This window comes from Phaenicophaeus curvirostris, chromosome 4, assembly GCF_032191515.1.
Source record: "Phaenicophaeus curvirostris isolate KB17595 chromosome 4, BPBGC_Pcur_1.0, whole genome shotgun sequence".
Lineage (NCBI taxonomy): Eukaryota > Metazoa > Chordata > Aves > Cuculiformes > Cuculidae > Phaenicophaeus > Phaenicophaeus curvirostris.
In genome coordinates this window covers 78,870,346-78,897,810 of record NC_091395.1, presented here as the reverse complement: position 1 = coordinate 78,897,810, position 27,465 = coordinate 78,870,346, and the positions used below count along the sequence as shown (strand labels likewise).

At 63.0% G+C, this 27,465-nt stretch overlaps 4 protein-coding genes across 8 annotated transcripts in view; 1 reads left to right on the top strand and 3 right to left on the bottom strand.

Moving 5' to 3' along the window:
- Positions 1 to 200: 200 nt before the first annotated feature.
- On the bottom strand, positions 201 to 8,087 carry HTRA2 (HtrA serine peptidase 2). The gene is made up of 8 exons (XM_069856691.1): positions 7,713 to 8,087; positions 6,297 to 6,501; positions 5,534 to 5,728; positions 5,244 to 5,276; positions 4,763 to 4,871; positions 3,562 to 3,631; positions 1,085 to 1,180; positions 201 to 508 (listed from the first exon to the last, which is right to left on the bottom strand). The coding sequence occupies exons 1-8, from the start codon at positions 8,069 to 8,071 to the stop codon at positions 343 to 345; spliced, it is 1,233 nt and encodes a 410-aa protein (XP_069712792.1). The 5' UTR covers positions 8,072 to 8,087; the 3' UTR covers positions 201 to 342.
- A 1,592-nt stretch (positions 8,088 to 9,679) lies between these two features.
- LOC138719652 (interleukin-12 subunit beta-like) lies at positions 9,680 to 13,630 on the bottom strand. The gene is made up of 7 exons (XM_069854956.1): positions 12,883 to 13,630; positions 12,684 to 12,753; positions 11,690 to 11,911; positions 10,947 to 11,055; positions 10,689 to 10,870; positions 10,200 to 10,348; positions 9,680 to 9,823 (listed from the first exon to the last, which is right to left on the bottom strand). The coding sequence occupies exons 2-7, from the start codon at positions 12,751 to 12,753 to the stop codon at positions 9,680 to 9,682; spliced, it is 876 nt and encodes a 291-aa protein (XP_069711057.1). The 5' UTR covers positions 12,883 to 13,630.
- Positions 13,631 to 14,948: 1,318 nt separating this feature from the next.
- Positions 14,949 to 23,718, bottom strand: DQX1 (DEAQ-box RNA dependent ATPase 1). Its single transcript, XM_069856718.1, has 12 exons — positions 23,704 to 23,718; positions 22,802 to 23,095; positions 20,859 to 21,052; positions 20,136 to 20,511; positions 18,980 to 19,219; positions 18,559 to 18,658; positions 18,213 to 18,371; positions 17,853 to 18,044; positions 17,599 to 17,724; positions 16,830 to 17,020; positions 16,551 to 16,741; positions 14,949 to 15,480 (listed from the first exon to the last, which is right to left on the bottom strand). The coding sequence occupies exons 2-12, from the start codon at positions 23,072 to 23,074 to the stop codon at positions 15,300 to 15,302; spliced, it is 2,223 nt and encodes a 740-aa protein (XP_069712819.1). The 5' UTR covers positions 23,075 to 23,095; positions 23,704 to 23,718; the 3' UTR covers positions 14,949 to 15,299.
- A 2,804-nt stretch (positions 23,719 to 26,522) lies between these two features.
- The window catches only part of LOC138720463 (dedicator of cytokinesis protein 2-like), a 57,261-nt gene continuing 56,318 nt past the window's right edge, over positions 26,523 to 27,465 (top strand). For all 5 annotated transcript variants that reach the window (XR_011337406.1, XR_011337407.1, XM_069856697.1 and 2 more), the window contains exon 1: positions 26,523 to 26,654. Coding sequence is in view for 3 of the 5 variants with exons in the window: in XM_069856697.1 (XP_069712798.1) it covers positions 26,612 to 26,654 (43 nt within the window). In the remaining 2 variants the exon portion in view is untranslated. The remainder of the gene's footprint in view (positions 26,655 to 27,465) is intronic.

The following is a 27,465-nucleotide window of genomic DNA, read 5'->3' as shown; positions in this document are numbered from 1 at the left end:
CATGGCTCACATGGTGCACACAAAGGAGTCAGATCCCAGCTGGTGCAGGTAGTAGGACAACTCTATCCAGCCCCGAGAAGGTCCCTGAGGACACGTCTGGTGGCTCTTTCCCAGCTGAAAGCACTGGTGAGGGCTCTCAGGAGGGACAGGGTCCCACACAGCCCAGCCTGCCGGAGGCCATGCGGCACAGAGGGATCCCTGGAAAAGTGCTTTATTGGGGCATGGCTACACCATGGAGCATGCCAGCCCCTCTGCTGGCCCCTTCCCGTCCTCTGGAAGTTCCCAGTCTCTCGTGTCTGGCACACGGACACGGTTCAGTCCTTCGGCACCTGGCCAGCACCGCTACTCAGCAGCCTCTGGGACGACGCTCACCAGCAGCGTGTCGTACCCGCGCCGCACCAGCAGCGCCAGGCTCGGCTGCGTCCGCACCGCCTCGTACACGTCCTCGGCACGCCGCGAGGGCTGCCCATTGATCTCCAGCACCACGTCCCCTGCCTTCATCCCAGCCCTGTGGGGACAGAGAGACAAGAGGTGCACAGCGGGCGAAGCAGGCACTTGGCTTCTGGTTCCCAGAGGGAAGGAGAGAAAAAGGGAGCCAGGCACAGGGAAGGGGAGCCAGGCACTGCGGCAGGCTCGAGACGCGGCAGCAGGTGCTCCAATAGCCACATGGCTGCCACGGTCAAGCAAACACCAAGCCCTGAGACTCTGGAGCAAAACGCTTTGAGCTCATGACATCCCACCCCACCTACTTAACAATATCCCATCCCATGTGTGGTTAACAGCCCAACAACAGCCCAACCCAGGGGTTCATGACACTCCATCTCACGCGGTTAATCCTGTTCTGCACTGTTAGTTAACATCCCATCCCGCCTGATTCACTGCATCCCATCCTACACAGTTAGTTAACGACACCCCATCCCACCTAGTTCACAACATCCTATCCTGCATGGTTAATCCTACCCCACACGGTTAGTTCACAACACCCCATCCAGCATAGTTAACCACATCTCACCCCACTGGTTAACACAATCCCACCTAGTTAACCACACCCCATCCCACGTGGTTAATCCCAGGCAGCACTCACTGATGTGCCGGGGAGCCGATGATCACCCTGTGGATCAGCACTCCATACGAGACGTCCGGGAAGCTGGGGTCGCGCAGCTTCAGCTCTGCCAGGATGCTGTGGGGTGAAGATCGGAGCTGGGAGGCAGGGCGAGGCTCCTACCCCACTGCGGCTGCGTGGCCTCAGAGACCCCAGCACAGATCCTCTCCTCCCGCATCCCGGCACACTGCCAAGCACAACCACCACCACTCTCCTGGCCAAATCCAGAGGATGGAAGTCCTGGCTGTGCCTGGGAGAGCTGGGAACCTCCAGAGCAGCTGCAGCTGGATCAGAGCGTGCATCCCCTGCCCGAGCAGCTCCTCTGGGTCTCGGTCCTCCCGCTCCCCTGCTGCTGTCTCCCCTCTCTGCCTCCACCAGGCAGGATGAATACAACAAAGCCATGTCCCCTTAATGTCAACTTGTGCCATGCAGAAACACACCCGCTCCTCTCCTCCAGAGTCTACAGATCGTAATTCCCAGCTGCTCTAACCCTTCCTGTGGATGAGGTTTCCCAGCCCTCACTTCAGTTCTGCTCCTTTCAGACCCTCTGCAACCATTCCTCGCCCTCCTGAAAGTGCCCAGAACTGGACACAGCGCTCCAGTTAGATCTCACCAGGGTGGAAGAACCACACATTCTTCTTCCCTCAATCCCTGACCATCAGTCCTGATCCCCTGCAGCCCAAGAATTCCCGCTGTCGCTCTGCCCAGCTCCCTGCTCCTGTTCAGCTGGTCATGGCTCTCTCCTCTGCACCAGTCCCTGCTGGACACTAGTGTGCATCCTCACAGACCTTTGCTGTCCCTTCCTGATCTCCAGGATCACTGCAGGCTTGAGGTCGGACAGAATCTCCACTCAAGGGATATTCTGGACCATCCCGCCCAGCCACTGCTCCACCAGGCTGTCAGAACAGGGTACCAGGCCCGTGTCCAGTCAGATTCTGATTATCACCCAGCCCAGAGACTCTAACCTCTCCAGGCAGCTTGTGCCAAGCCCTCATCCACCTCCTAATGGTGAAGGAATCCCTTCTCATATCCACACAGAATCTCATAGGTTTCAGTTTCCCCCATAGCCTTTGGCCCTGCCGCTGGGCACTATGGACAGAACCACTGATTTCATGGAATCACGAAGGCTGGTGTTCAGTCCCTGCTTCCTCTGCACTGGAAGGCGCTGCCGAGGGCTGGGCCAGAGCACTAGCCCTTCCCTGGATTTCTGTGGCCCAGGCACAGCCCTGTGAGCTGCCCCACAGCTGAGCACAAAGCTCCCGGCACTGCTCTGGCCCCTCCAGGTGGCAGAGGGAAACCCCAGCATCTTGGGAAGCTCCCATCTGCCAGCGGGACCAGGATCCCAGGGAGCCTGGACCCAACATGGAGCTTCTCTCTGCCCAGAAAACGCTTCTGTCCCTTGCAACGAGCACCATCACACAAATCCAGGGTGAGCAAAGATCCAGCACCTTGGGAAGCTCCCACATGCCAGACATGTGCAGTGGGACTGGGACTCCAAGGCGCTTGGATCCAACATGGAGCCTTTCCTTCTCCCTGTGTTCTGTCCCTTGCAATCACCCAATTCCAGGGCGAACAATCCCTTGCCAGGAGACCTTCCCAGTAACCAGCACAAACAAGGCCTGGAGTCAGGTGGTTTCCGACTCCCTGTTGGCTGTGCCGGAGCTGGACCCACTTCCTAGGAGCCACGTCCCAAGCATTTCACGCCTCTTCCCTGACAGACCTGGTCCAGCCAAGCAGGAGGAGGCTGGGTTCCCACATCCCAAAGGCTTTGCCGACTGCCAGCACCATCTGCTGGGCATCTGGGCATGAACTGGGCAGGCTGGAAAGGCCGAGCGTTCCCTGCATCCCACTACTCTAAACCTCGGGAAGTGCAGAGCATCTGCTCCACCGTTTGCTTCCCTGGAACGCCTGAGACTCCTCGTGGTGTCCGGCAGCGCAGGCAGCCTGCAAACCTGACCAATGCGGGAGCCAGAAGAGCATTGGCAAGGGCAGAGCATCCCAAAAGGAGTTTCCTTTCTGCACAGGGCACAGCTCCCAACCCTCAGTGGGGAAACAGCTCCCACTGCCCACAGGGAATGGCTCCTGCAGCGCCCAGCCCTCTGAGGGAGGTGTTACAGGCCAAGCTGGATGGGGCTTGGAGCACCCTGGTCCAGTGGGAAGGGGGTTGGACCTGGATAGGCTTTGAGGTCTCCTCCAACCTAAAACATCCTACAATTCCATGATTGCAGGCTGGTTTGACACTTGGGGGAGGCTCTGGGACATTTTATCTGCTTGCAGATGTCTCTGCAAGTGTGGAAACTCAGAGGCTCCTAATTTACCTATGACACAGCCTGGAGTCTGGACACGACTGGAGCACAAAGAGATCTGAGAGGGAACGCTCGAGCTGTGTGGACAACGCTAACCCCACAATGGCACGGGGGGAGATCCTATCACGCGGTCCCTGATCTCAGAACACAAACCTTGGCGTTAGTGTCAGCATCATCACCCCTATGTATCGCCGCTTCGTCTCTGCATTCCCAAACCAAGAGCCTGTCGAGGGAAAATAGGACAAATGAGGAGGCTGGAGAGACATGTGCCAGGCTGAGCTGCCAAGTCACGAAGCCCTCACGCCTTCAAGCAGGTGCCATGTGTGAGGAGTCATCCTAATTCCCCTCCAACAGCTTTATCTGAGCCCCATTCACCACTGGGAGCTCTACAGGCATTGCACACTTTGCCATCCTGGTCTGGAACCCTCAACAAGGGAAGGACGTGGAGCTGTTTGGAGCAAGTCCAGAGGAGGCCACAGAGATGACCTGAGGGCTGGAGCACCTCCCGTATGAGGACAGGCTGAGAGAGTTGGGGTTGTTCAGCCTGGAGAAGAGAAGGCTCCAGAGAGACCTCAGAGCAGCTTCCAGTAGGGAAAGGGACTCCAGGAAAGCTGGGGAGGGGCTCTGGATCAGGGAGTGCAGGGACGAGGGAAACAGTTTTGAGCTAAAAGAAGGGAGACTGAGATGAGATATGAGGAAGACATTCTTCCCCGTAAGGGTGGGGAGACCCTGGTCCAGAGCAGTGGTGGCTGCCCCATCCCTGGAGGGGTTCAAGGCCAGGTTAGATGGGGCTTGGAGCCCCTGATCCAGTGGGAGGTGTCCCTGCTCAAGGCAGGGGTGTGGAACTGCATGGGCTTCAAGGCCACTTCCCACCCAAACCATTCCATGATTCTGTGAACTCAACCGCCTGTCCTCTGCGACAAAGCATAACCCTGCGTCGCCTATAGCACCCATAAAGATAAGAAGCTCCAGTTTCCAGGCTATCCCTTCCCTTGTTCAACTCCAAACACTCCAGTAGTTTTCCCATGTGTTGAGATCCAAGGAAAAGCAGCAATGGAGAAAATCAAATGACCCTCATCTCCCATGGGGCTGAACATGAGCTTAGGGATGCCTCAGGAGTCTGTGTTTGCAAGAGAGGCCGCCAGCACTGTCTCCGCAGCCTGGCACCAGAAGCATGGAAGCAGCACAGCTTTCCCTTAGCAGAGGGGCTTTCTTACCCCAAAGACTTGCCCTCCTGCTCTGCTTTCTATTCTCTCCAAATGACAACCCAGAGCCCAGTGTGCCAGAGCTTCCCCTTCCATCCTGCTTCCTGCCCTCCTTCTGCAGCACCAGAGCGCGGAGGCACTCGACTCACTTTTGCGCTGCTCCTCCTTCTGCAGGAACTTCCGCAGCCGGTCTGAGGGGATGGCGAAGGAGATTCCTGACGTTACCTTCATCGTGTTCACCCCAATGACTTCACCATCCTGTGGGAGAAAGGGAAGCTGTGCTATCCAGCCTGCAGAGGGCAGGGAGCCACTGCACAAGCCCAGCATCCTGCCTGCATGCCCATCTCTTCCCAGCCTGCTGCTTTCGCAGTCTGGCACGCTGAGGACATGCAGGGATCAATCCCACAGGCTTCAGCCCACTGAGCCACCCCTCTGCCCCACCGGCATCTCGCCAGGGCAGGGATCGGCTCCGTGCCAGATCCCATCAGCTCAGGCTCCCAAGCACAGCCATGTGGAGCCGATCTTGCCTCCTCCACAAGGTTCTGGCAGCAGCACCCACAAGTGCTCCTGCCGAGGGGCACGTGGTATGTTTCCCCCCGAGCTGGCAAGGCTGGAAGCAGGAGAACTCACCAAGTTGACGAGGGGGCCCCCGGAGTTCCCAAACTGCAGCAGAGGAGAGAGCAATAAACAGGAATGAAGGCGGCACCGTGGCACCGCAGGACGTGCAGCAGCGAGGTAGAGCTCAGGGAACAGAGTGGCTGGGAAATGCATTCCACATCACCAGCTGGAACCCCTTGGTCTCCAAGAGCTCCGTTTCCAGTCTCCTCTGACCTCGCAGCTCCCCCGGCCCTTTCCCAGTTCCTCCCTCCCCAGGAAGCGCAGCTGGAATGCGTCTCCAACGTGCTGTGAGCTCCCCTTACGTCAATCGCAGCATCAGTCTGGATGTATTCCATGTCGGAGGTGGTGAGGCCGAGCTCCCGGCTGCCGCGCTGCGCAGAGCTGACGATGCCGGAGGTGATGGTGTTCTGCAGGGCGAAGGGGCTGCCCATGGCCACCACGAACTCCCCCTGCCGCACCTCAGCCGAGCGCCCGAGCGGCAGCGTGGGCAGCGGGTGCTGCGAGAGAGGGGTGAGGGTGAGCAGGAAGGAACCGAGCTCCTCGAATCCTGTGTTCAGTTCTGGGCCCCTCCCCACAAGAAGGATGTTGAGACTCTGGAGCGAGTCCAGAGAAGAGCAACGAAGCTGGTGAGGGGCTGGAGAAGAAGAGGAGCGGCTGGGAGAGCTGGGGGGTTTATCCTGGAGAAGAGGAGGCTGAGGGGAGACCTCATTGCTCTCTACAACTCCCTGAGAGGAGGTTGTGGAGAGGAGGGAGCTGGGCTCTTCTCCCAAGGGACAGGGGACAGGACGAGAGGGAATGGCCTCAAGCTCCACCAGGGGAGGGTCAGGCTGGACATCAGGAGGAAATCTTTCCCGGAAAGGGTGATTGGTCCCTGTCCGAGGCTGCCCAGGGAGGGGTTGAGTCCCCTTCCCTGGGGGGGTTTAAGGGCCGGGTGGATGAGGCGCTGAGGGACATGGTTTAGTATTTGTTAGAAATGGTTAGACTCGATGATCCGGTGGGTCTTTTCCAACCTAGTAATTCTATGATTCTATGAAAGGGAGCAGCTTCCATAACCCCCATCCGCACCTTTGGCTTGATCTTGATGGTGGCGATGTCAGCCACCTGGTCCACGTCCTGCACTGCGGCATCGTACTGCTCGCCGCTCGCCAGCTTCACCCGCACGCGCCGGCGATTCGCCACCACGTGAGCATTGGTCACGATGAGACCATCCGGAGACACCACAAAGCCCGAGCCATTAGAGATGGGCACTTCCCGTCCAGAAAAGGGATGCCTGCAAGGTGAGAACAGGTCAGGGAGGGGCGATGGAGAAGCTAGGAAGGGCAGAGAGGCCAGGAACCCTGGGTGGGCTGGGAAGGAAGCGTGGGATAGCAATGGAGCAATGAGGGAGACTCCTTCACCTCCACATGGAACGCTCCTAGCTCCAGAGCCCACACAAACACGCACACGACAGGGGAACAAGCAGGAAGAATCAGGAGTCGTCAAATCATGGAATGGTTTACATGGGAAGGGACCTCAAAGCCCATCCAGTTCCACCCCCAGCCATGGGCAGGGACACCTCCCACTGGATCAGGGGCTCCAAGCCCCATCCAACCTGGCCTTGAACCCCTCCAGGGAGGGGGCACCTACCCCTGCTCCGGACAACCTGGGCCAGGGCCTCCCCACCCTCACAGGAAAACATTTTTTCCTGATATCTCACCTAAATCTCCCTCTTTATGCTTAAAACAGTTTCCCCTTGTCCTGTCCCTATGCCTCCTGACGAAGAGCCCCTCCCCAGCTTTCCTGCAGGCAAACACACACGCACACAGAGCCGGGCACTCCAAAAAGATAAGACCCACCTACCCTTGCCCCCTCGCCCTGCCAGCACGACCTGCAAACCTGCCGTGGCACCCAGGCAGAGCCCCTGGAGAGAGTGGGGGTGACTGCACCCATTCCCCATGGGCAGTGGGAGCTGTTTCCCTGCCGAGGGCTGGGAGCTGTGCCCGGTGGGGCAAGGAAACTCCTTTTGGGGTGCTCTGCCCTTGTCAAAGCTCTCCTGGCTCCTGTGTTGGTGGGGTCCCTGCGGGACGGCAGGTGGAGGATGTGGGGCTCTCTCTGTGAGGGGTGCAGGGAGACAGAGGGATGTGGGATCCCTTCTGGGGGCGCAGGGGTCCCTCCCGGGGGCTGCAGGGAGGCGAGTGGAGAATACGGGGCCCCTCCCAGGGGACGCAGGTGGAGGATGCGAGGGTCCCTCCTGGGGGTGCGGGAAGGCGGGTGGAGGATGCGGTTGGCCCCCCTGGGGGTGCGGGAAGGCAGGTGGAGGATGCGAGGGTCCCTCCTGGGGGTGCGGGAAGGCAGATGGAGGATGTGGGGGTCCCTCCTGGGGGTGCGGGAAGGAGGGTGGAGGACGCAGGGGTCTCCTGGGGGTGCGGGAAGGCGGGTGGAGGATGCGGGGGGCCCCCCTGGGGGTGCGGGGGCCCCCCTCGGGGGGGGCCGGGCCGGCACCTGCCCACAATCTCCACGTAGACGAGGGCGGGCGCGGTTTTCTCCACGACGTCGGCGATGAAGTTGAAGGCGGCGCGGGGCGAGGCGGGGGGCGGCGGCGCGGGGGGCGCGGGGGCGGCGGCGCTCAGGGCCCCGCGGGCCTCGCCCCGCGCCCGCAGCAGCAGCAGCGCCGCCGCCCCCGCGCCCAGCGCCGCCGCCAGCGCCCGGGACCCGGCGGAGGGGGAAGAAGAAGAAGGAGGAGGAGGAGGAGGGGGAGGAGGAGGAGGGGGAGGAGGAGGGAGCTCGGCGGCCCCGCTCAGCGTCCGGCACCATCGCGCCGCGCCCGCCCGCCCCGGTACCCGCGCCCACAGCGCCGCCATGTTTCCCGCGCGGGGCACGACGGGAGAGGAAGTCGCGGCTGCAAGGCACGATGGGAGCTGTAGTCCTGCGTCAAGAGGACGGCGCAAACTGTAGTCCTCCCGCCGCGAGGTAGATGGGAGTTGTAGTCCAGGGGCAAAGCAACACCGGAAGCTGCTGGTCATCCTCCACCCACTGAAACCGCGGACTACGACTCCCAGCGTGCCTCGCGGCGGAACTTCCGCCGCGAGGCACGCTGGGAGTCGTAGTCCGCTCTTTCAATGGGGGTGGAGGATGGATTGTGGTCAGCGCTGGGGAGAAGGGCTCGGGGTGCTGGGGATGCGAATCCCCTCACGAGCCGTGTCCTGGGCTGCACCCCTAGTAGCGAGGCCAGCAGGGCCAGGGAGGGGACCCTGCCCCTCTGCTCCGCTCTGGGGAGACCCACCTGGAGCCCCGATTCCAGTCCTGGAGTCCTCAGCACAGGGAGGACAGGGATCTCATAGGGTCACAGAATCGCTTGGTTGGAAAAGACCTTTGAGATCAAACCGTTCCTGTTCATTACCAAACCACCTCTGAGCACCTCATCTACCTGGCTTTTAAACACCACTGGGGTGGAGAGCACACCCCCTCCCTGGGCAGCCTCGGACAGGGACCAGTGACCCTTTCCATGAAATATTTTTTCCTGCTGTCCATCCTGACCCTCCCCTGGTGGAGCTTGAGGCCATTCCCTCTCGTCCTGTCCCCTGTCCCTTGGGAGAAGAGCCCAGCTCCCTCCTCTCCACAACCTCCTCTCAGGGAGTTGCAGAGAGCAATGAGGTCTCCCCTCAGCCTCCTCTTCTCCAGGATAAACACCCCCAGCTCTCTCAGCCGCTCCTCTTCTTCTCCAGCCCCTTTCCCAGCTTCGTTGCTCTTCTCTGGACTCGCTCCAGAGCCTCAACATCCTTCTTGTGGGGAGGGCCCAGAACTGACCCCAGGATTCGAGGAGCGGTCTCCCCAGGGCCGAGTCCAGAGGGAGAAGAACCTCCCTGGCCCTGCTGGCCACGCCGGGTCTGATCCAAGCCAAGATGTGGTGCTGCCCCCCAGAAGCCGCCCCCATGGTGCAGGGCAGCCCCCCAGCAGGACTGTCCCCAGTGCTCGGGGCTCTGCTCCACTGCAGCCCCCCAGAATGAGGCTGGTCTGGGGGGCTGATGAGGAGCATGGGGGTCCATGGTGCCTGGGTGCCCTGGCAGGTCAGCGGGGAGCGGGGCTGTCCCCATTCAGAGCCGAGCCCCTGGCCTCAGTGTGTGACAGGGGCCACCCCGGGCACCCAGCAGGACGGGAGGGGACACAGGAGGCCAGTAAAGCCAAGCTCAGCTCTTTATTTGGGCTACAAAGCCTCTTGTCACCTTCCCTGGAGGTTTTTAAGGGACGAGTGGATGAGGCGCTGAGGGGCATGGTTCAGTATTTGATGGGAATGGTTGGACTCGATGATCCGGTGGGTCTTTCCCAACCTGGTGATTCTGTGATTTGACGATTCTTCCATCCCACACCGAGGCAGGGGAAGGTGGGTGCCTGCGCTGCTGCACCAGGGGTTCCCCCACAGGCCCACACAGGGGGTCGGCGATGGGCGCGAGGGGTGTCTGAGTGCAGGGTCAGCGCCGGGCGGCACCAATGACCTTCCAGGCGCTCCAGGGGCTCCAGGCGGGGTTGGCGTAGGGGTCCCGGCAGCTGATGCGCACCCGCTGCGCTTGCTCCTGCAGCTCCAGCTCCTCTGCACCCTCCACGTAGCGGAAAGCCTGCGGAGCGGGGCAGGACATGGGGTATCGGGGAGCACCCCGGGCTGGGGGCAGCCGCACGGGTGACGTGGGAGGCGAGGGGAGGTGGGGACAGCGCAGAAGTAGAAGGCGCGTCAGGGGACTTGGGAGTGGGAGACGGCGGCAGCTCCCCAACCCGGGAAGCGATGCTGGGGAAGGGGAGAGCAGAAGTGAGAGCCCGGGGTGGCAACTCACTACCCCAAGAAGCAGCACAGTGCGGTCATTGCTGAGCTCCTGGCAATTCCCCGTTCCCAGTGACGTCCATGGGCAGAGGGAAGGGTCCAGGCTGGGACTGGGACAGGGTGAGCACAGCGGAGCGAGGATGCGGGGCTGTAGATGTGGCACAACCCGCTGTTACCTGGGTGCCGTTGGGCAGTTCATACTGCAGCCGGTAGAGCAGAGCGAAGTAGGACTTGGGGAGCGGCCAGGAGGCCGGGGGGGCCCAGGTGAGGTGGAGCTGCTCCCCACGCCGCTGCACGGTCAGCTCCTGCGGCGGGTCGGGCCGCACTGTGGGCACAGCGGGGCTCAACACCGGGCAGCGCTGCCCAGCCCTGCGGCTGAGTGCTCCCCACGGGGACCCAGCACCCTGAGAGTGCCCCCAAAGCCTGAGATGCCCCCAAGGACACCTCCAGCACCCCGAGAATGGCCCCTGCACCCTGAGAACACCTCCAACACCCAGAAGATGCCTCCAGCAACTAAGGATGCCCCCAAATCCTGAGATGCACCCCAAGGACATCTCCAGCACCCTGAGGATGGCCCCAGCACCTGAGGATACCCCCAGTGCCACAAGGATGTCCCCAGACCCCAAGGATGTCCCCAGACCCCACTGTTGCCTGTCTGAGCTCACCGATATCACGGATGAAGAAGTGGACAGAGAAGTTGAGGTAGGAGGTGTCCGAGAGCCCCTCAAGCTGCAGCTGCAGTGGGTGCAGCTCCTCGGCGAAGGGGCAGAAGGAGGGGTCCGTGAAGCCGGCACTGAACCGGCCGCGGTGGCCGGACACCGGCACCCACTCGCCCGAGGAACCGTCACTGCAGGGGGAAGGCGGGTGTGAGAGCTGGGCGGCCGTGGGGCTGGGGTCAGGGTGCGGGTCCCCCAGGTACCCACCTGCGCGTGAGACGGGCGCGGAAGACGGCGGAGTGAGGCCAGGACCAGAAGCAGTGGAAGGAGCCGCGGTAGGACTCAGCCTGGCAGGAGACGTTCACCCCCTCCTCGCCTGGCGAGGCCGAGGGACGACGGCTCAGGGGGCTGCATGGCACAGCTGAGGCTGCTCCTGGGGACCCTCTGTGCTCCCCAGCACCCTCGTGGGCCATGCACAAACGTCTGGAGCTGCACCAGCATCTCCTGCATCCCCAGCTCCCTGTATCCCCCCATATCCCCATCTTCCTGCATCCCCACACACCTCCAGCTCCCTACATCCCTCCCCACATCCCCACCTCCCTTTGTTTCCCTCACATCTCCATCTCCCTGTGTCTCCTCCCTCCACATACTCAGCTCCCTGTGTCCCCTCTCCCCGCATCCTCATCTTCCTGCATCTCCCCCACGCCCCGAGCTCCCTCCACCAACCCCATCCCCATCTCCCTGCATCCCCAGCTCCCTGTATCCCCCCATATCCCCATCTTCCTGCATCCCCCCACGCCTCCAGCTCCCTACATCCCTTCCTGCATCCCCACCTCCCTTTATTTCCCTCACATCCCCAGCTCCCTGTGTCCCCCTCCCCGCATCCCCATCTCCCTGCATCCCCAGCTGTCTCTGCATCCCCTCCTCCCTGCATCCCCCACACCCAACTCACCCCATCACCCACTCCTCCCTCGCCCCAGCCTGCTACAAGCCCTGCTGACCCCACGTACGGGCATCGCTGACCACCACGTAGGTTGTGTCCAGCAGGACAGGACCAGCCCAGCAGCTGTAGTTGCCCGTGGCTGGCTGGTCCAAGCCCCGGATGGTGAGGGTCCGTCCCTCGACCACCAGCTCAGCCATGGGCTCGGGGTCCCCGTCCAGCGTCCAAGTCACCCACGGCTCTGAGGTGTCGCACTTCACCACCACATCCCCGTTCAGCTTCCCCACCTGGACTGGAGAGGGGAAGCAGAGCCTGGGGTCAGGGATGGGGTGTGGTGTGAGGAGCACATGCCCCTCGTCCTGACCCATCGCATCTGTCCTTCCCCGCAGACCCCAGCCCCAGTCTATCACCACTGCCCCACATCCATCCAGCCCTGATCCCTCATCCACATCATAGAAACATAGAATCACCAGGCTGGAAAAGACCCACTGGATCATTGAGTCTAACCATTCCCATCAATCACTAACCCATGTCCCTCAGCACCTCGTCCACCCGTCCCTTAAACCCCTCCAGGGAAGGGGACTCAACCCCCTCCCTGGGCAGCCTCTGCCAGTGCCCAACGACCCTTTCAGTGAAATATTTTTTCCTATGTTCAGCCTAAAATCCATCCCACTCTGATCCCTCACCCCGCATCCGCCTCCCCACCCCATCACTCATCCCCACTGTCTAACTCCCCCACCCCAGAAGTGCTGCCCCATCGCACGCTGTCATTCCCCGTATCAGAGGGATGCGGGTGCTCCCTGGTCCCTCCATGCACTGTGGGCTCCTGCAGCCCCTACCCCAGCGTGTTCCCCCTCCAAACCCGCTGGAGCACAGCATCTGCTCCTCTGGAGCTCAGCGTCCACTGGATCAAAGCATCTGCTCCTCAGGAGCTCAGCATCCATTGGACCAAAGCATCCACTCCTTTGGAGCTCGGCACCCGCTGGAGCACAGCATCCGCTCCTTGGGAGCTCAGCACCCACTGGAGCTCAGCACCCACTGGATCACAGCAGCGCAGGACTCACACTTCGGGGGGAAGGCGGTCAGGGCGTCCGCAGCAGCGAGACTCAGCAGCAGAACCACCAGCACCAGCATCTAGGAGAAGGTGGGCAGCCCTGAGCCGGGACGGAGCCCCTGGGGTGGCAGCAGTGGGGACCCTCCAACCCTCCTGGCTGCAGCAGCCCCCCGCGGGGGTCCCTGGTGCCAGACCCCAGCCCTCCTCACCTCTGCGCCGCGGGGCTGCTCCGGTGGGCTCGGTGCGGGCTGGGGGGACGGGGTTTATAGGGCGTCGCGGGGCTGCCCCGAGGTGAAGCCAAACCACAGCAGCATCACAGTTCCCAGAAGAGGAGAAAGCAGCACGGGGAGGGGCTGTGGGCCAGGACCCACGCTCAGCCCCCCAACCCACGGGCATCACTGGGCAGGATGCGTCCCCTCCTGGGATGGTGCTGGAGCCCTGGGTGCTCCTGCAGAGGGGTCCTGAGCACCAGGAACAGCTAGGGGTTTGCACATCAAGGCTACGGGGCACCCATGATCCATCCTGCCCCTGGTCACCATGGGGCAGTCAGGATGGATCCCCTCCTGGGAAGTGCTGGGTTTCTGCAGTGGTGCTGGAGCCCTGGGTGCCCCCAGCTCCTGCAGAGTGGTCCTGAGCACCAGGACGGGCTGAGAGTTTGCACATCAAGACTGGGGGACATCCAGGATCCACTGCCCATGGACATGGCAGGGGCAGTCAGGACTGGGTACCTGGGATGGTGCTGAAGCCCTGGGTGCTCCCAGCTCCCAGAGAGCGTTCCTGAACTCCAGCACCAGCTGGGGGGCACCCAGGACCCATCCTGCCCACAGGCATCACTGGGGTGGTCAGGATGGATTCCCCCCTCAGAAGCGCTGAGCCAAGGGGCAGCGCTGGATACCTGGGATGGTGCTGGAGCCTCGGATGCTCCCAGTGCCTGCAGAGCAGTCCTGAGCCCCAGCACCAGCCCCAGGTTCCCCTTGCTGCACGGAGCCCCACGGAGGGAGCACCGTGTCCCAGCACTGCTTGCCAGGTGGGACCCTGGGGGCTGGGGGAGCTGCACCCACCCAGGTGCCCTTGTCCCACGGGATGGGGAGGTGGGAGCCGGAGCCACCAGTCCAGCTCTGCTGCCTCTGCTCAGCACCAGCCACGACTGTGGAGGCTGCTCTGTCTGCTGTACTTTCTGGAGTTCCTAGAAAGCCAAGGGAAGTTGGTACTGAGTGGAGGCTGCAGGGCGGTCCCCAGCCTCACCTCTGGGGTGCTGTGGTAGGAACGAGGCCGCAGAGCCCCCGCACCTCTTCTCAGGAACAGTGGAGCCCCACGCGTGGGCTGGAGTGGAGCTCCATCCTGAGCTAGGGCTGGAGCTCAGCACCCACTGGATCACAGCATCTGCGCCTCTGGAGCTCAGCACCCACTGGATCACAGCATCCGCTCCTCTGGAGCTCAACACCCACTGGAGTACAGCATCTCCTCCTCGGGAACTCAACTCAGCACCCACTGGATCACAGCATCCGCTCCTCTGGAGCTCAGCACCTGTTGGATCAAAGCATCTACTCCTCTGGAGCTCAACACCCACTGGATCACAGCATCTGCTCCTCTGGAGCTCAGCACCCACTGGAGCACAGCATCTGCTCCTCGGGAACTCAGCACCCACTGGATCACAGCATCCGCTCCTCTGGAGCTCAGCACCCACTCCTATGGATCACAGCCCTTGGTCATGGTGCTAGGGGGCCACAGGGTAGGCAGGACTCGCTGGAGCTCAGCACCCGCTGGATAACAGCATCCACTCCTCTGGAGCTCAGCACCTGCTGGATTGCACCCCTTTCCACAGTACCTGGGAGCCACAGAGAAGTGGGACTGTCTGGAAAGCCAGAGGGGATGCCGCAGTGGGAAGGCGGGACCCCTGAGCAGTGGGATGTAGGTGGTTTGCGTATCCTGGCTGCCACCCAGCCAGCCGCAGCTTCCCCTCTGCTTCTGGAGAAGCAAGCGTGGCCGCCGAGGGGAAGGCCTGGAGCAAAGGGCAGGGATCCCCTCAGCAGGGCGGGGGGAGCCAGAGGTGCCTCAGGCACAGAAACCCCCCTACGGGTGTGGTGACCCCCAGGATGGGACTGAGCCCCACTACAGACAGGACCCCTGGGGAGGGTGAAGCCCCCACCCCATGGTAGGTGGGTCCCCAGGGTGGGACAGAACCCCTGCCCCCCGGACTCCCAGGAGGGGATGGAGCCCACCCTGGCTGCAGGTGGAGACCCCAGGATGGAGCTCCACCTGGCCGCAAGCACAGATGCGAGGCCATGAGCAAAGATCACCAAACTTTATACAGGAGAGATCCCTCGGGCAGCCCCTCAGATGCTGCTCCTGAGCTGTGGCAGGAGCAGGATCAGCCCCACGGGAATGCCTGGGATGATGGAGTCCAGGTGGGAAGGGTCCCACACCCCCTGGGCTCATGGCCAGCGCTCCCCCAGACTGGGCTCAGTCCCGGCTTGTGTCCTGCTGGCCCCACGGCCGCTGCAGGCTCTGTCTCTGCCTCCCTGGGAACACGACGGCCGTTGCACGGCTCCTCCAGGCTCTCTGGCTCCCGGCGGACACAGCCCAGCCCAGGCAGCCCTGGTGCGGAGGCTCCGGTGGCTCCGGCTCACTGCAGTACGCAGACATCCCTGTCCTCATCCTCCTCGCCTGCCGCCTCTCCCAGCGGCTCTGGCACGGCCGGTTCATCCTCGGCGGCTGCCACCTTCTCACGCAGCTCCATCAGCAGGTCCCGGCTCTCGCTGGGTGGGAGGTTGCTCAGGTAGTACTGGGGTGCCAGCTCCACCAGCCTGCGAGGACCGGGATTCAGGGAGCGGCTGGGAGCAGCCTCCCAGCTCCCCAGACTGGGGCTGCCCCTGCCTGCCCCACCGAGCCCCCAGGAGAGGGACCAGACAAGGCAGCACGGAATCATTAGGGCTGGAAAAACCCTCCAAGCTCATCCAGCCTCATGCCAGCCCAGCACCTGGGAGCCAAGTGAATCCTGTCCCTGGGTGCCACGGCCATGCAGGGTTTAAACCCATCCAGGAGTGGGGGCTCCCCCACTGCTCTGGGCAGCCTCTGCCAGGGCTTCAACTCTCTGCCAGGGAAGGAGTTGTTCCCAATATCCAAACTAAACCTGCCTGGCACAACTTGAGGCCATTTCTTTCATCCCATCACAGAATCATCGGGTGGTTTGGGCCGGAGGGGAACCCGAAGCCCATCCAGTTCTCCCCCCACCATGGGCAGGGACACCTCCCACAGAATCCGGTCGCTCCAAGCCCCATCCAACTTGGCCTTGAACCCCTCCAGGGACGGGGCAGCCACCCCTGCTCTGGGCAGCCTGGGCCAGGGCCTCCCCACCCTCACAGCAAAACATTTCTCCCTCAGACCTCACCTCAATCTCCCCTCTTTCAGCTCAAAACCGTTCCCTTCATCCTATCCCTGCACTCCCTGATCCAGAGCCCCTCCCCAGCTTTCCTGGAGCCCATTTCCATACTGGAAGCTGCTCTAAGGTCTCCCTGGAGCCTTCTCTTCTCCAGGCTGAACAACCCCAATTCTCCCAGCCTGGCCTCATACAGGAGGTGCTCCAGCCCTCGGATCATCTCCTTGGCCTCCTCTGGACTCGCTCCAACAGATTAATGTCCTTCGTGTGCTGAAGTTCTACCACTTGGGAGAGGAGCCCAGCACCCACCTCACCACAACCTCCTTTCAGGAGCTGCACATGACAAGAAGTTCTCCCCTCAGCCTCCTCCAGGCTGAACAAACCCATTCCCTCACCGCTCCCAGAACCCCTGGGCTCCAGCCCCTTCCCCAGGTCTGTTCCCCTGCTGGAACACATCCTGGATGTGACCCCGTTCCTGCCCATCTCCAAGATGCTCACATTTGGGGTTGGATCTCGGAGACGACACGAAGACAGTTGTCCTGGGAGATGGTGAACTCGTGATAAAGCACCCAGGTGGGCGGGCGCTGCGGGGGCCGACGCTGCAGGTAACAGCAGCTGGCGGGCAGGTGGGCCACATGCTTGTGCGTCAGCATCACGTAGTTACCAGAGCCGTCGATGTCCCGGGCCACCTGGGGAACAGAGCGGAACGAGAGCGGGACCAGCTGGCACGGCCCCTGCCCTGTGGCCAGGCCCCAGAGAGCCTCCACCTCATCCTACCTTGAGGAAGTACCCGGAGATGAGCGCCCGCTGGATGTTGAGGACGTTGGCGTCGGTGCCGAAGGCGGGAGGTGAGACCGGCAGCTCAATGCGACGCATCACATCCAGCAGCTCCGCACGGACAACGCTGGCCAGCCGGAGCGCATCCCAGCTCAGCCCATGCTTGCGGCACCAGCCCTCGTCCGCGTGGTCTGCGGGGAGAGAGGGATCAGCGCTGCAGTTCAGGAATGGGAGAAAGGGATCAGTGCCAGGGAGAGAGCGGGATAAGCACTGGGGAGATTCGGATGGGGCGAGCAGGATCAGCACCGTGGGGAGGGAAAGCCAAGAGCGGGATCAGCGCCGCAGGGAGGGATGGAGGACAGTGGGACCGGTGCCCAGGGATGGGAACTGCAGAGTGGGATTAGCACTGCCAGGAGACTGGGAGAGGGGGGATCAGTGATGCAGGGATGGGAATGGGAGAGCGGGATCAGCACCATGGGGACAGGATCAGGAGAGCAAAGACCCTGCATGGATGTGGATGGGCTGGGGGCTCATGGGATGTGGAACCAGGCACAGCAGCTCCCAGACCACATTCCCTCAATGCAGCGGGGATGGAAACCATGGCGAGGCCAGGGTCAGGACCCCTGCACAGCTGGGCTGGGGCTCCTGGACGTGGTAATGAATGCAGCTTCAGTGCTTCCCTCAAAAGGAACTGGAGACCCGAGGGAGCCGTGGGATACCCGAAGGAACTCACAGGAGAACCAAGGGATGCTCAGCCCGGGGCACTCACGCTGCTGGAAGATGTTGAAGATGTTGATGAGGGTGAAGTGGTCTCCGTCTGGGTGGAGCAGCGCCCGCCGGCGTGCGGTCACAGCCTCCTCCAGGTGCGAGGAAGGAGACACAAAGCAGGGGGAGACTGGGAACAGTGCACAGGGAACGTCACCAGGAGGCCCCGGCACCACCAACACCAGCACCAGCTCTGCCGGGGCTGTGCCATGCCCTGTGCCAGTGGCAGAGGCAGCTTCCAGTCCCTGGGAACGGTACCTGTGAGCATGGCAGCCAGGGTGACCATTTCTTCCACGCAGTCAAACTCGCAGGAGGCGATGAGCGCCTTGGCCAGCTGCGGGTCCAGTGGGAACTCTGACATGATGATCCCCACCTCCGAGAGGTTCCCATCATCGTCCAGGGCTGCCAGGTAGTCCAGGTCCTCCAGCGCCTGCATCAGCGACTCGGGGGCTGTGGCAGCATGTCAGTTGGCGTCCCGGAGCAGAGAGCTCTGCCCAGCCACCTCCGGCACCCAGAGGTGCCGTACTCTGCGTACTCTGGTACGCAGTGACAGCCGCATCCGTGGCCTCCAGCCCCTCCGCTCCTGCCCCCTGGTTCCTCCATGCCCATAATTCCTACCTGGCCGGTCAAGGAAGTCGCACTGGCCCATGTCAGCGATGTCCAGGCGCTTCAGCAGCAGCACCAGACGGCTCAGGCTGGTCTCGCTGATGTGGGGTGCGGGGCTGGGTGGCAGCCGCTGCTCATAGAACGCCTCTGAGTAGAGGCGCAGGCAGGTCCCTGCCAGAGAGGGGCCATGAGCCGGGGCAGCCGCAGGGATGGAGGCCAGGGAAGGGCAGGAAGCACAGGCAGGACAGCCTGGAGCTCCAACACAGAAGAACAAGAGCCCTCTCCAGCTGGAGTCCTGACTTGCCAGGACTGGCTAGAAGCTTGCCTCTCTGGCTAGAAGCGCATCCTGGGACCTCACCTGGGGGGCTGCCAGTAGCTCGCTGCATCCGTGCCTCTGCCTGGCTCTTGCTGATCGGCCGCAGCACCTGGGATTCTGCCCGGATGCGGGGGTTATAGACCTAGAAGCAAGGCCGTGACAAGTCATCCCAACTTTTCGCAAGGCTTTTCCATCCCACTGCTGCCACCGCCAGCTCCCTGGGGCAGATCCCACTCCCTGCATAGTGTTCCCGGTGCCATCAGCTCCCTGGGGCAGATCCTGCTCCCTGCGCGCTATTCCCAAGGCCACCAGCTCTCTGGGGCAGACACCGATCCCTGCGCAGCATTCCCTGGCCCAGAGCATCACAGCAGGATCTAGGCTGAGCCAGCAATGCGAATGCCCCCATCCCCATGTCTCCGGCACTGTCAGGTGCATCCAAATCCCACTGCCCTGTCCCACTCACGCTGCGCAGCTCCAGCCCGGAGTCGATGACGAAGCGCACGTTCCCCGTGGAGAAGGAGGATTCTGCCAGCCCATGGGTGACGAGCACGCGCCTCTCCTGGCCGCGCGGCTCCAGCACCTCGTACACCCGCTGCACTGCGCGGCCCACGCCGGGATGCAGCGGCAGGACCAGCAGCATGCCCAGCGCCGGGCTGAGAGCCACCACTTCCCGCTGGATGGCCCCGCAGCACTCCGAGATCTCCTAGGGAAGGACAGGGATGTGAGTGACGCCCAGCAACACCAAAGCAGCCACATCCCCAGGACCCAGACCAGCTGGAATGCCAGGCGGAGAGGAACCTAATGGAACTCCACAACGGGAGGCACAGAGCCTGTCATCCAGGGAGGAACAACCCCATGGAATGGGACAGGTTGGGATGGACTGGCTGGGAAGCAACTCTGAGGAGAAGGAGATGGGATCCTGGTGAACACCAAGCTGACCATGAGCCAGGAATGTGCGCTCATGGCCAAGGGGATCCCGGGATGCATGGAGAGGAATATGGGGAGCAGGCAAGTGGGGTTCTCCTCCCTCTGCTCTGCCTCAGGGAGGGCTCTGCCTTCCGGATCCTGTGTCCAGTGTTGGGCTCCCCAGCTCCAGAAAGGACAGGAATGACTGGAGAGAGCCCAGTGGTGGGCACGGAGATGAGGAGGGACTGGAGTATTCAGGAAAAAAGGCTGGGAGCCCTGGGTCTGTCCAGCCTGAAGAGGGGCTCCCATCCATGCTGATATATATATATGCAAAGGACAGGGGCAGGAGACGGGGCTGGACTCTGCTCCGTATTGCCCAGTGACAGGAAAAGGGGCACCAGCACAAACTGGAACTGGGAAGTTCTGTCTGGACATGAGGGAAAACTCCCCTAAGCAGGTGCCAGAGCCCTGGAAGCGACTGCCCAGGGAGGTGTGGACTCTCCTTCTCCAGAGAAATCCCAACCTGCCTGGATGTGATCCTGCGCAACTGGAGGTGCTCCTGCTGGAGCAGCAGTAGGACTGGATGGGCTCCAGAGGGCCCTTCCTGGGATCCTGTGGAAGACCCTGGATCCCACTCGTTGTCTGCAGCCACTCTGCAACAGAGCCCCAGCCCTCCCAGTTCCCCCTAACACACGGCAAATCTACGAGCCCACCTCCTCGCTGGCCAGGAAAACCAGGATGTCTCCAGGCTCCCGGCGCCGGTGGATGTCCAGCACAGCCTGGCAGGCAGCGGCCACGCGCCCGTGCACCGGTGGCTCCCGGTAGAGCAGGCAGGGCAGGGGTCCGGCCACCGGCACACGCACCACAGGGGGGTCCCCGCAGAAAGCTCGGAGCTGTGGCTCCGTGTCTGGCGAGGTGAGAACCACCAGCCGGAGCGCGGGGCGCTGGCGCAGGACGTCCTTCAACAGCCCCAGCAGCGCGTCCGTTGGCACCGTGCGCTCCTGCACCTCGTCCAGCACCACCACGCCGTACTGCCGGAGAAGCGGCTCCGACGTCAGCTCCCGCAGCAGCACCGTGTCCGAGCAGAACCTGCGCCAACCAATCTGTCACCGCAGGGACCCACCAGCACCCCCCAACCCAGCGCAGCCCCTTTTCCACACCGGGAGCCGCCTCCCCATGCCAGGAACCCCCTTCCCTATGGCAGGAGCCTTTGTCATCACTATGGGACCTCCTCCCCACGGTAGGAACCCCCCCTCCCCATGGCTGGAACCCCCTCCCCATGGCAGAAGCACCCAGTGAAGCCCCCTCCCCACAGCAAGAGCCCTCTCTCCACAGCAGGAATGAGGCCAGGCTGGCTTAAGGGATTACGCTGTGGCTGGGGAGCTCAGCGGGATTAGAGCATGGCATGACGGGCACTGCTGCCCCTGTTCCCGTACCTGAGGATGGTCTCGGTGGTGCAGCAGTCGTCGTGCGGGACACAATACCCCACCTCGTGCCCTAGGTTGAGGTCCATCTCGTCGGCCACGCGCAGGGCGAGGCTGAGGGCGGCCAGGCTGTGGGGCTGCGTGCAGGCCACCAGCCCGTGCGCAAACTGCTGGGACAGGGCGTATTCTGCACACCACTGCGGGATCTGCAGGCATGGAACATTAGTCAGGGTGGGGACAGCGTGGCCGAGGGCACTGGGATGGACCCTTCCTATCGGGGAGCCCATGGAAGGGCTGAGGGTCCCTCCCCATGGCAGCCTCTTGGGATCTGGCTGTAGGATCCACTGGACTAGAGACCATATGGGAGTTCTAGAGGAACCTTTCCTCTCCAGGACCAGTGCTTCTGAGCTCCAGCACCCCTAGTATGAGCCCCACAGCCTCATCATCGCCCCACGGCCACCCCTTCTTGCCTCCTAATGGGGTACCACATCCCCATTTCTCCATTAGGGACACGGGATAATGCGTCCGACCTCTCTGCCCCCAGTTGCCCAGGGAAAAAGGGGCTGAGGGATCCATGTGGTGCTGCCTGGGCCAGCGCTGCTGGCTTGGTGCTGTGCTGCCAGCTCACATCCACAGGGCCATGTTCCACAATGTCCTAACAACGGGCTTCACCTCTACCCAGCCCTCGAGCACAGTGGGATGAGCCAATGGCTGCGGTTCCTTCCAACCTCCCCCGCCTCTTCTGTCACCCCTCCAGGGCAGATCCGGGTTGAGCTTGGCTCAGAGCAGAGGAACTCTGCGATATCCAGACCCTGCAGCCACCACGAGTCCGGGGCAGGGGTTGGAGCATCAGGGAACCACGGAATCACTGAGGTTGGAAAAGCACTCCAAACTCATCCAGTCCTACCCCTCTGTGTAACCAAACCCTGTCCCCAAGTGCCACGGCCACGCGGGGTTTGAACCTCTCCAGGAATGGGGTCTCCCACACTGCCCCGGGCAACCTCTGTCAGGGCAGGAATTGTTCCCAATATCCAGTCTAACCCTCCCCTGGCCCAACCTGAGTCTGTTTCTCGATCTTTGACGGATCTATCCACGCCTCCAGTCTGCCTGGGGCGTTATTCCCCACCCTGGCTCCTGTGGATCAGCCAAGCCCAGGCCCGTGGTGCAGCACAGTGACGCCCAAGGGAGGGGGCCTCAATCCCGCTGCCAGCACCCCGATAGCTCCCGAGTCCAGCAGCAATCCAGCTCCCGTCACTTCCAGGCCTTCCCCGCTCCGGTCAAAGTCTACATGACGCCAGCGCCGCAGCTGGAGCTGTCGATGGGGCAGCTCCCCAGGCGAGCAGGATCCTGGCACCCAGACCCAGCACCGTCCATTCCAGTTGCCCCAGTGCAGCTCCGGGAAAGGCCGCTGCCCTCTCCCTGCGCTCAACACCCCGTGCCGCCACAGCAGCTGCTCCCGGACCCGCCGTGGCAGCTCTCCCGGCGTGTGCCAAGGCTTTGCCTGCGGCCCCGGTGCCTGCCCTGGCACATCCCGTCACGCTGCCGCCTGGCCCCACGCCCATGCCGAGCTCACCGCAGCCACACGCTCCCAGCTTCCGTGCTGGAGCCAAAACCCCACCGGGCTCATCAGCCTGTCAGCTCCGCCACGAGCTCTGGCGCTGCCGTGGGGTCTGGGCTGGGACGCTAAGTTGGGAACGGAGTGTGGCTGTTCGCAGAGCAGCTGGCTCCGCATCTGTGCCGCGCTCACCGCTCCCAACTTCCGTGGAAGAAACAAAATCCCCCTGAGCCTGTTGCCCGCTCCGTCCCCAGCTCAGGCTCCGACACCGCTGGGGGGTCCGGGACGGGATGCTCAGTGGGCACGGAGCGAGGCTGCCAGCAGAGCAGCTGGCACTGCAGCCCCATCCCGTGCTCCCAGGCGGCAGCACGGCCTCTCCGGCCACTCCGACACGGCTCACCTGGGTGCTCTTGCCGGTGCCAGGGGGCCCAGACACCAGGACGATGCCGCTGTCACCTTCCAGGTGCTCCATGAAGCTGTACTTGGTACTCCAGACGGGGAGGTCCCGGCGCTGCCGCAGGAGCTCATAGTAGCGGGAGGAGAAGGGCAGCCCGTCGTAGGGATTCACCTCCAGGTCCCTGCCGCTGCCTTCATCCTCCTCCTCCTCCTCCTCGGGAGCGGAGCCGGTAACGCTGTGTCGCGGTGGGGAGCCGGGAGCCGCACAGCCGGCCATGGCGGGGAGCCCGGCACAGAGCTGGGGGACAGCGGGACGGCGTCTGGGGTCACGGTGGGGCGGGGGGGGCCGGTGCCGAGCCCCGCGCCCTCCCAAGGCTCCAGTGCCGGTACCGGTGGAGTACCGGGGACGAGGGGGAACAGGGGCCGGGGGAACCAGTACTGAACCCCCCAGGCACCGGCACCGGAGCTGCGGACAGGTGCAACGGGGTCTGGGGTCACGATGGGGCGGGGGGAGGCTGTGCTGAGCCCCCAGTGGCACCGGTACCGGTGGGCTAGGAGGAAAGTGAGGGGGAGGAGGCAGCCCTGAGTCCCCTATGGCACCGGTACCGGCGGAGGGGACGGTGAGTAGGTGCTGGAGGGGCGGCGCTGAGCCTCGCAACCCCTGGGGTCCCGGTACCGGTGGGACAGGGATAGGGCTGGGGGAGCCGGTACCGAACCCCCGGAGGCACCGGTACCGGAGCTGCGGGACGGGCGGCTGGGGTCACAGTGGGGCTAGGGGGCGGTGCTGAGCCCCTACCGGTACCGGCGGGCTGAGGTGGGAGAGTACCGGCGGGGGGAGAGCGGGGGCACCCGCGCCCCCGTTCCGGTTTCGGTTCCGGTTCCGGTCCAGGTTCCGGCCCCGCTCACCTGCGCCGCCGCCCCGGGCTGGGCACCGCGTCACGTGACCCCGCGCCGCCACGTGATCCCGATCCAGGGGGTTGGGGCGGGGCCGAGCGGAGCCGAAGGGAGCCGAACTCAGCCGAACGGAGCCGAACGGACCCGAGCGCTGCCGAGCGGAGCCGAGCGGAGCCGAGCGGAGCCGAGCGGGGTCCAGCCCCTCCTAACCGGACCGAGCGGGGCCTGGTGCCGGCCCCTCCGGTGCCGAGCGTCCAGCTCCCGAGCCCCACAAGCTCCCGGCAGGTGGAGCTCCTAGACCGGCGGACGAGCCCGCAGCTCCCGCGGGCTCCGGGGCAGAACCGAGGGGGGGGCCCCGGTTGCCGGCGGGGAACGAGCCCCGGGGCTCCGCGGGGAGCGCTGCCCCCACGGTGCGGTGACCAGGGGGGGTGGGGGGCTGTCCCCACGGTGGGGTGACCCTTTGGGGGGGGGGGCTGCACCCAGGGGTGACCCTTTGGGGTGGGGGGCTGCCCCGATGGTGGGCTGACCCTTTAGGGGGGTGGGGGCTGTCCCCACGGTGTTGTGACCCTTTGGGGGGGGGGGCTGTAGCCAGGGGTGACCCTTTGGGGGTGAGGGGCTGCACCCAGGGGTGACCCTTTGGGGGTGAGGGGCTGCACCCAGGGGTGACCCTTTGGGGTGAGGGGCTGCCCTGATGGTGGGGTGACCCTTGGGGGGGTGGCTGCCCCCCTGGTGTTGTGACTCTTTGGGGGTGAGGGGCTGTCCCCATGGTGGGGTGACCCTTTGGGGATGAGGGGCTGCTCCCATGTGGTGTGACCTTTTGGGGGGGGGCTAGCCCCATGGTGGGGTGACCCTTTGTGGGGGGGGCTTCACCCAGGGGTGACCCTTTGGGGGGGTGGGGGGCTGTCCCCCTGGTGCGGTGACCCATTGGGGTGGGGGGCTGCATCCAGGGGTGACCCTTTGAGGTGAGGGGCTGTCCCCATGGTGGGGTGACCCTTTGTGGGGGGGGAGGGGGGCCAGGCCCTGGTAGACAGAGTAGGACCCAGAATTGTATTTAAACATTTATTTTATTACCTCTAATGTTACAATTCTAAGTCAAGAACATGAATTAAAGTCTAGACCAATATTAGCATCCTATAAGGGTTTGGAAAAGGACTATACGGCCTGTACGGGGTTCAGTGGCGGAGTCTTTAGATGTTTCCTCAAAGCTGCTGCGGGTGAAGTTTGTGCAAACGCTCTGGTGCTCGTGGGGGATGTCGGACCAGCTGAGAGGGCGCTCCAGTTAATGCTTGCTCCTCTCATTCTCTTATAGTGTTCTGGAGTGATATCATCTGGGGTATCAGCCAGCCCATCTCTTTTACCTTTTCTATTCGGTGGTTCCGAAGGTGGAGGGACAGTGGATCGTAGTGCAACCCCCACCAGTGTGTAGGAATCCAGAGATCCCTTCCAGGGTCGTAGATCGGGATGTTTCCATCACAAAAATTCACAAATCTTATTAATACTTGTGTTTTGAGGACCACCTCCGAGTCTGTTTTTGTTCCGCACCTGCACATACCTGCTTGGTATGTGGGAGGAGTGGGGGAGGGTGTGACCATGGGTCAGTTTGGTCATCCTGAGAAGCAAACGAGTGGCAGAGACATCATCACTCATTCTCCTCTAATTATCTTTGCTGCTCAGGTGGGGTTTGCTGTGGCCACTAACGTGGAGTGGCCACCAGCCCTCCGCATGGCCCCTCTCCAGCAGAGCAGCAGCCCCTTCAGCAGCTTGGGGTGGGGAGGATACGTCAGGCTGAGCCTCGGCGCTGTGGGTCGCGGTGCCGGCCAGGGGGGTTCGCAGGCAGGAGGAAGGAAGTGGTTGAGGCCAAACTGTTGCTCGCTCTGGCCCTGGGTCTGTGGGGAGTGCTGGACACTCGCCCCTGTGGTCACCCAGCCGAGCCAGGTCCCACTGGAGTCCCAGGGGCTCCATCCCCATCGCAAGGGGATCAAACAGATCCTGCGCTGGGGTCAGGGCAATCCCAAACACAGCTCCAGGCTGGGCAGAGAACAGATTTGGAGCAATCCTGAGAAGGACTTGGGGTGCTGGGGGAGGAGAAGCTCAAGGTGAGCCGATAAAATGTGCTCGAAGCCCAGGAACCACCCGTGTCCTGGGCTGCATCCAAAGCAGGGACCATCCAATCCCAAGCATCCAATCCCTTCCCAAAGCCCCTCCAGGGCCAGGGAGGGGATCCTGCCCCTCTGCTCTGCTCTGGGGAGACCCCCCTGGAGCCCTGTGTCCAGCTTTGGAGTCCTCGGCACAGGGAAGACATGGAGCTGGTGGAGGAATCCAGAGGAGACCATGGAGATGATGCAAGGGCTGGAGAACCTCCTGTATGAGGCGAGGCCAGGCTGGGGGAGTTGGGATTGTTCAGCCAGGAGAAGAGAAGGCTGTGGGGAGACCTTAGAGCAGTTTCCAGTATGGAAAGGGGCTCCGGGAAAGCTATGTAGGGGCTTTTGTGTAGGGAGTGCATGGATAGGATGAGGGGAATGGTTTAAAGCTGCAAGAGGGGAGATTGAGATGAGATCTTAGGGAGAAATGTTCTCCTGTGAGGATGGGGAGGCCCTGGACCAGGCTGCCCAGAGCAGGGGTGGCTGCCCCATCCCTGGAGGGGTTCAAGGCCAGGTTGGATGGGGCTTGGAGCCCCTGATCCAGTGGGAGGTGTCCCTGCCCATGGCAGGGGTGGGACTGGATGGGCTTTGAGGTCCCTTCCAACCCAACCCATTTCATGAATCCTTGAGCACCCTGGTGCGTGTCAGGGTGCTGGGTGGTTGTGTGGGTGCCCGTGGTGCACGTTGAGGAAGCGGAGGTTTGCACAAGCCGGTGACAGGCACGTGACGCGGGGAGCGCAGCAGGAGGAACCAGCAGCCGCCCCAGTCCCCATCCAGCCATGGCGCCCTGGCTGCCCACCAAGGAGGAGAAGTACGGCGTGGGTGAGTGCTGTGCCGTGGGCTCCCGGCTCACCACAGGGGCGCGGGGACGGTGGGATGGGGTGCTGAGGGATGCTGCTGGTGCTCCTGCCGCGGTGGCCCTGTGGGGCAGGCGATGGCACCGATGCTGTGGGGCTGCATGCGGGGAGCAGTGATGCTCAGCAGGGCAAGTGGGGCTGTGTTATTGCTGCGCCAGTGCTGGGGGGGCTCTGGTGACGCTGGCGGTGCCCCCGCTGAGGTGGCTCCATGGTAGTGGGTGCAGAGGGGTGGGTGATGGTGCTGGGTGATGCTGCAGGGCTACGGGGCGAGTGGCACCGATGGTGCAGGGCTACGGGGCGAGTGGCACCGATGGTGCAGGGCTACGTGCAGCTGGTGGTGATGCTCGGCAGCACAAGCGGGGCCACATCCTACCGTGCTGGCACTGGGTGTGTTGGCAATTCTCCCACTGTGGTGGCCCTGTGACAGTGGCAGTCGTGGTGTGGGTGATGGTGTGGGGCTACGGGGCGACTGGCAGTGATGCTGCAGGGCTGGGTGCAGCATCTGTGTCGGTGAGGACAACCCCACGCAGCCCTGCCCCCTGCACCAGCCCCAGCTCAGGGTCCCCGCGCGCCACGTTGACCCCACGGCAATACTGCACCTCTTCGCGGTTTTGGATGGGGCTGCTTCCTGCGCCCTCTCCTTGCACCCGGAGCTGGGGCTGAGCACCCAGAGAGGTCCTGAGCAGCCTCCTGAACAGGGACTGAGCTGTCTGTCCCTGTGTCCCCCTCATCCTGTCTGTCTCTCCCCACATGCCCATCATCCAGGCTCTCGTGGA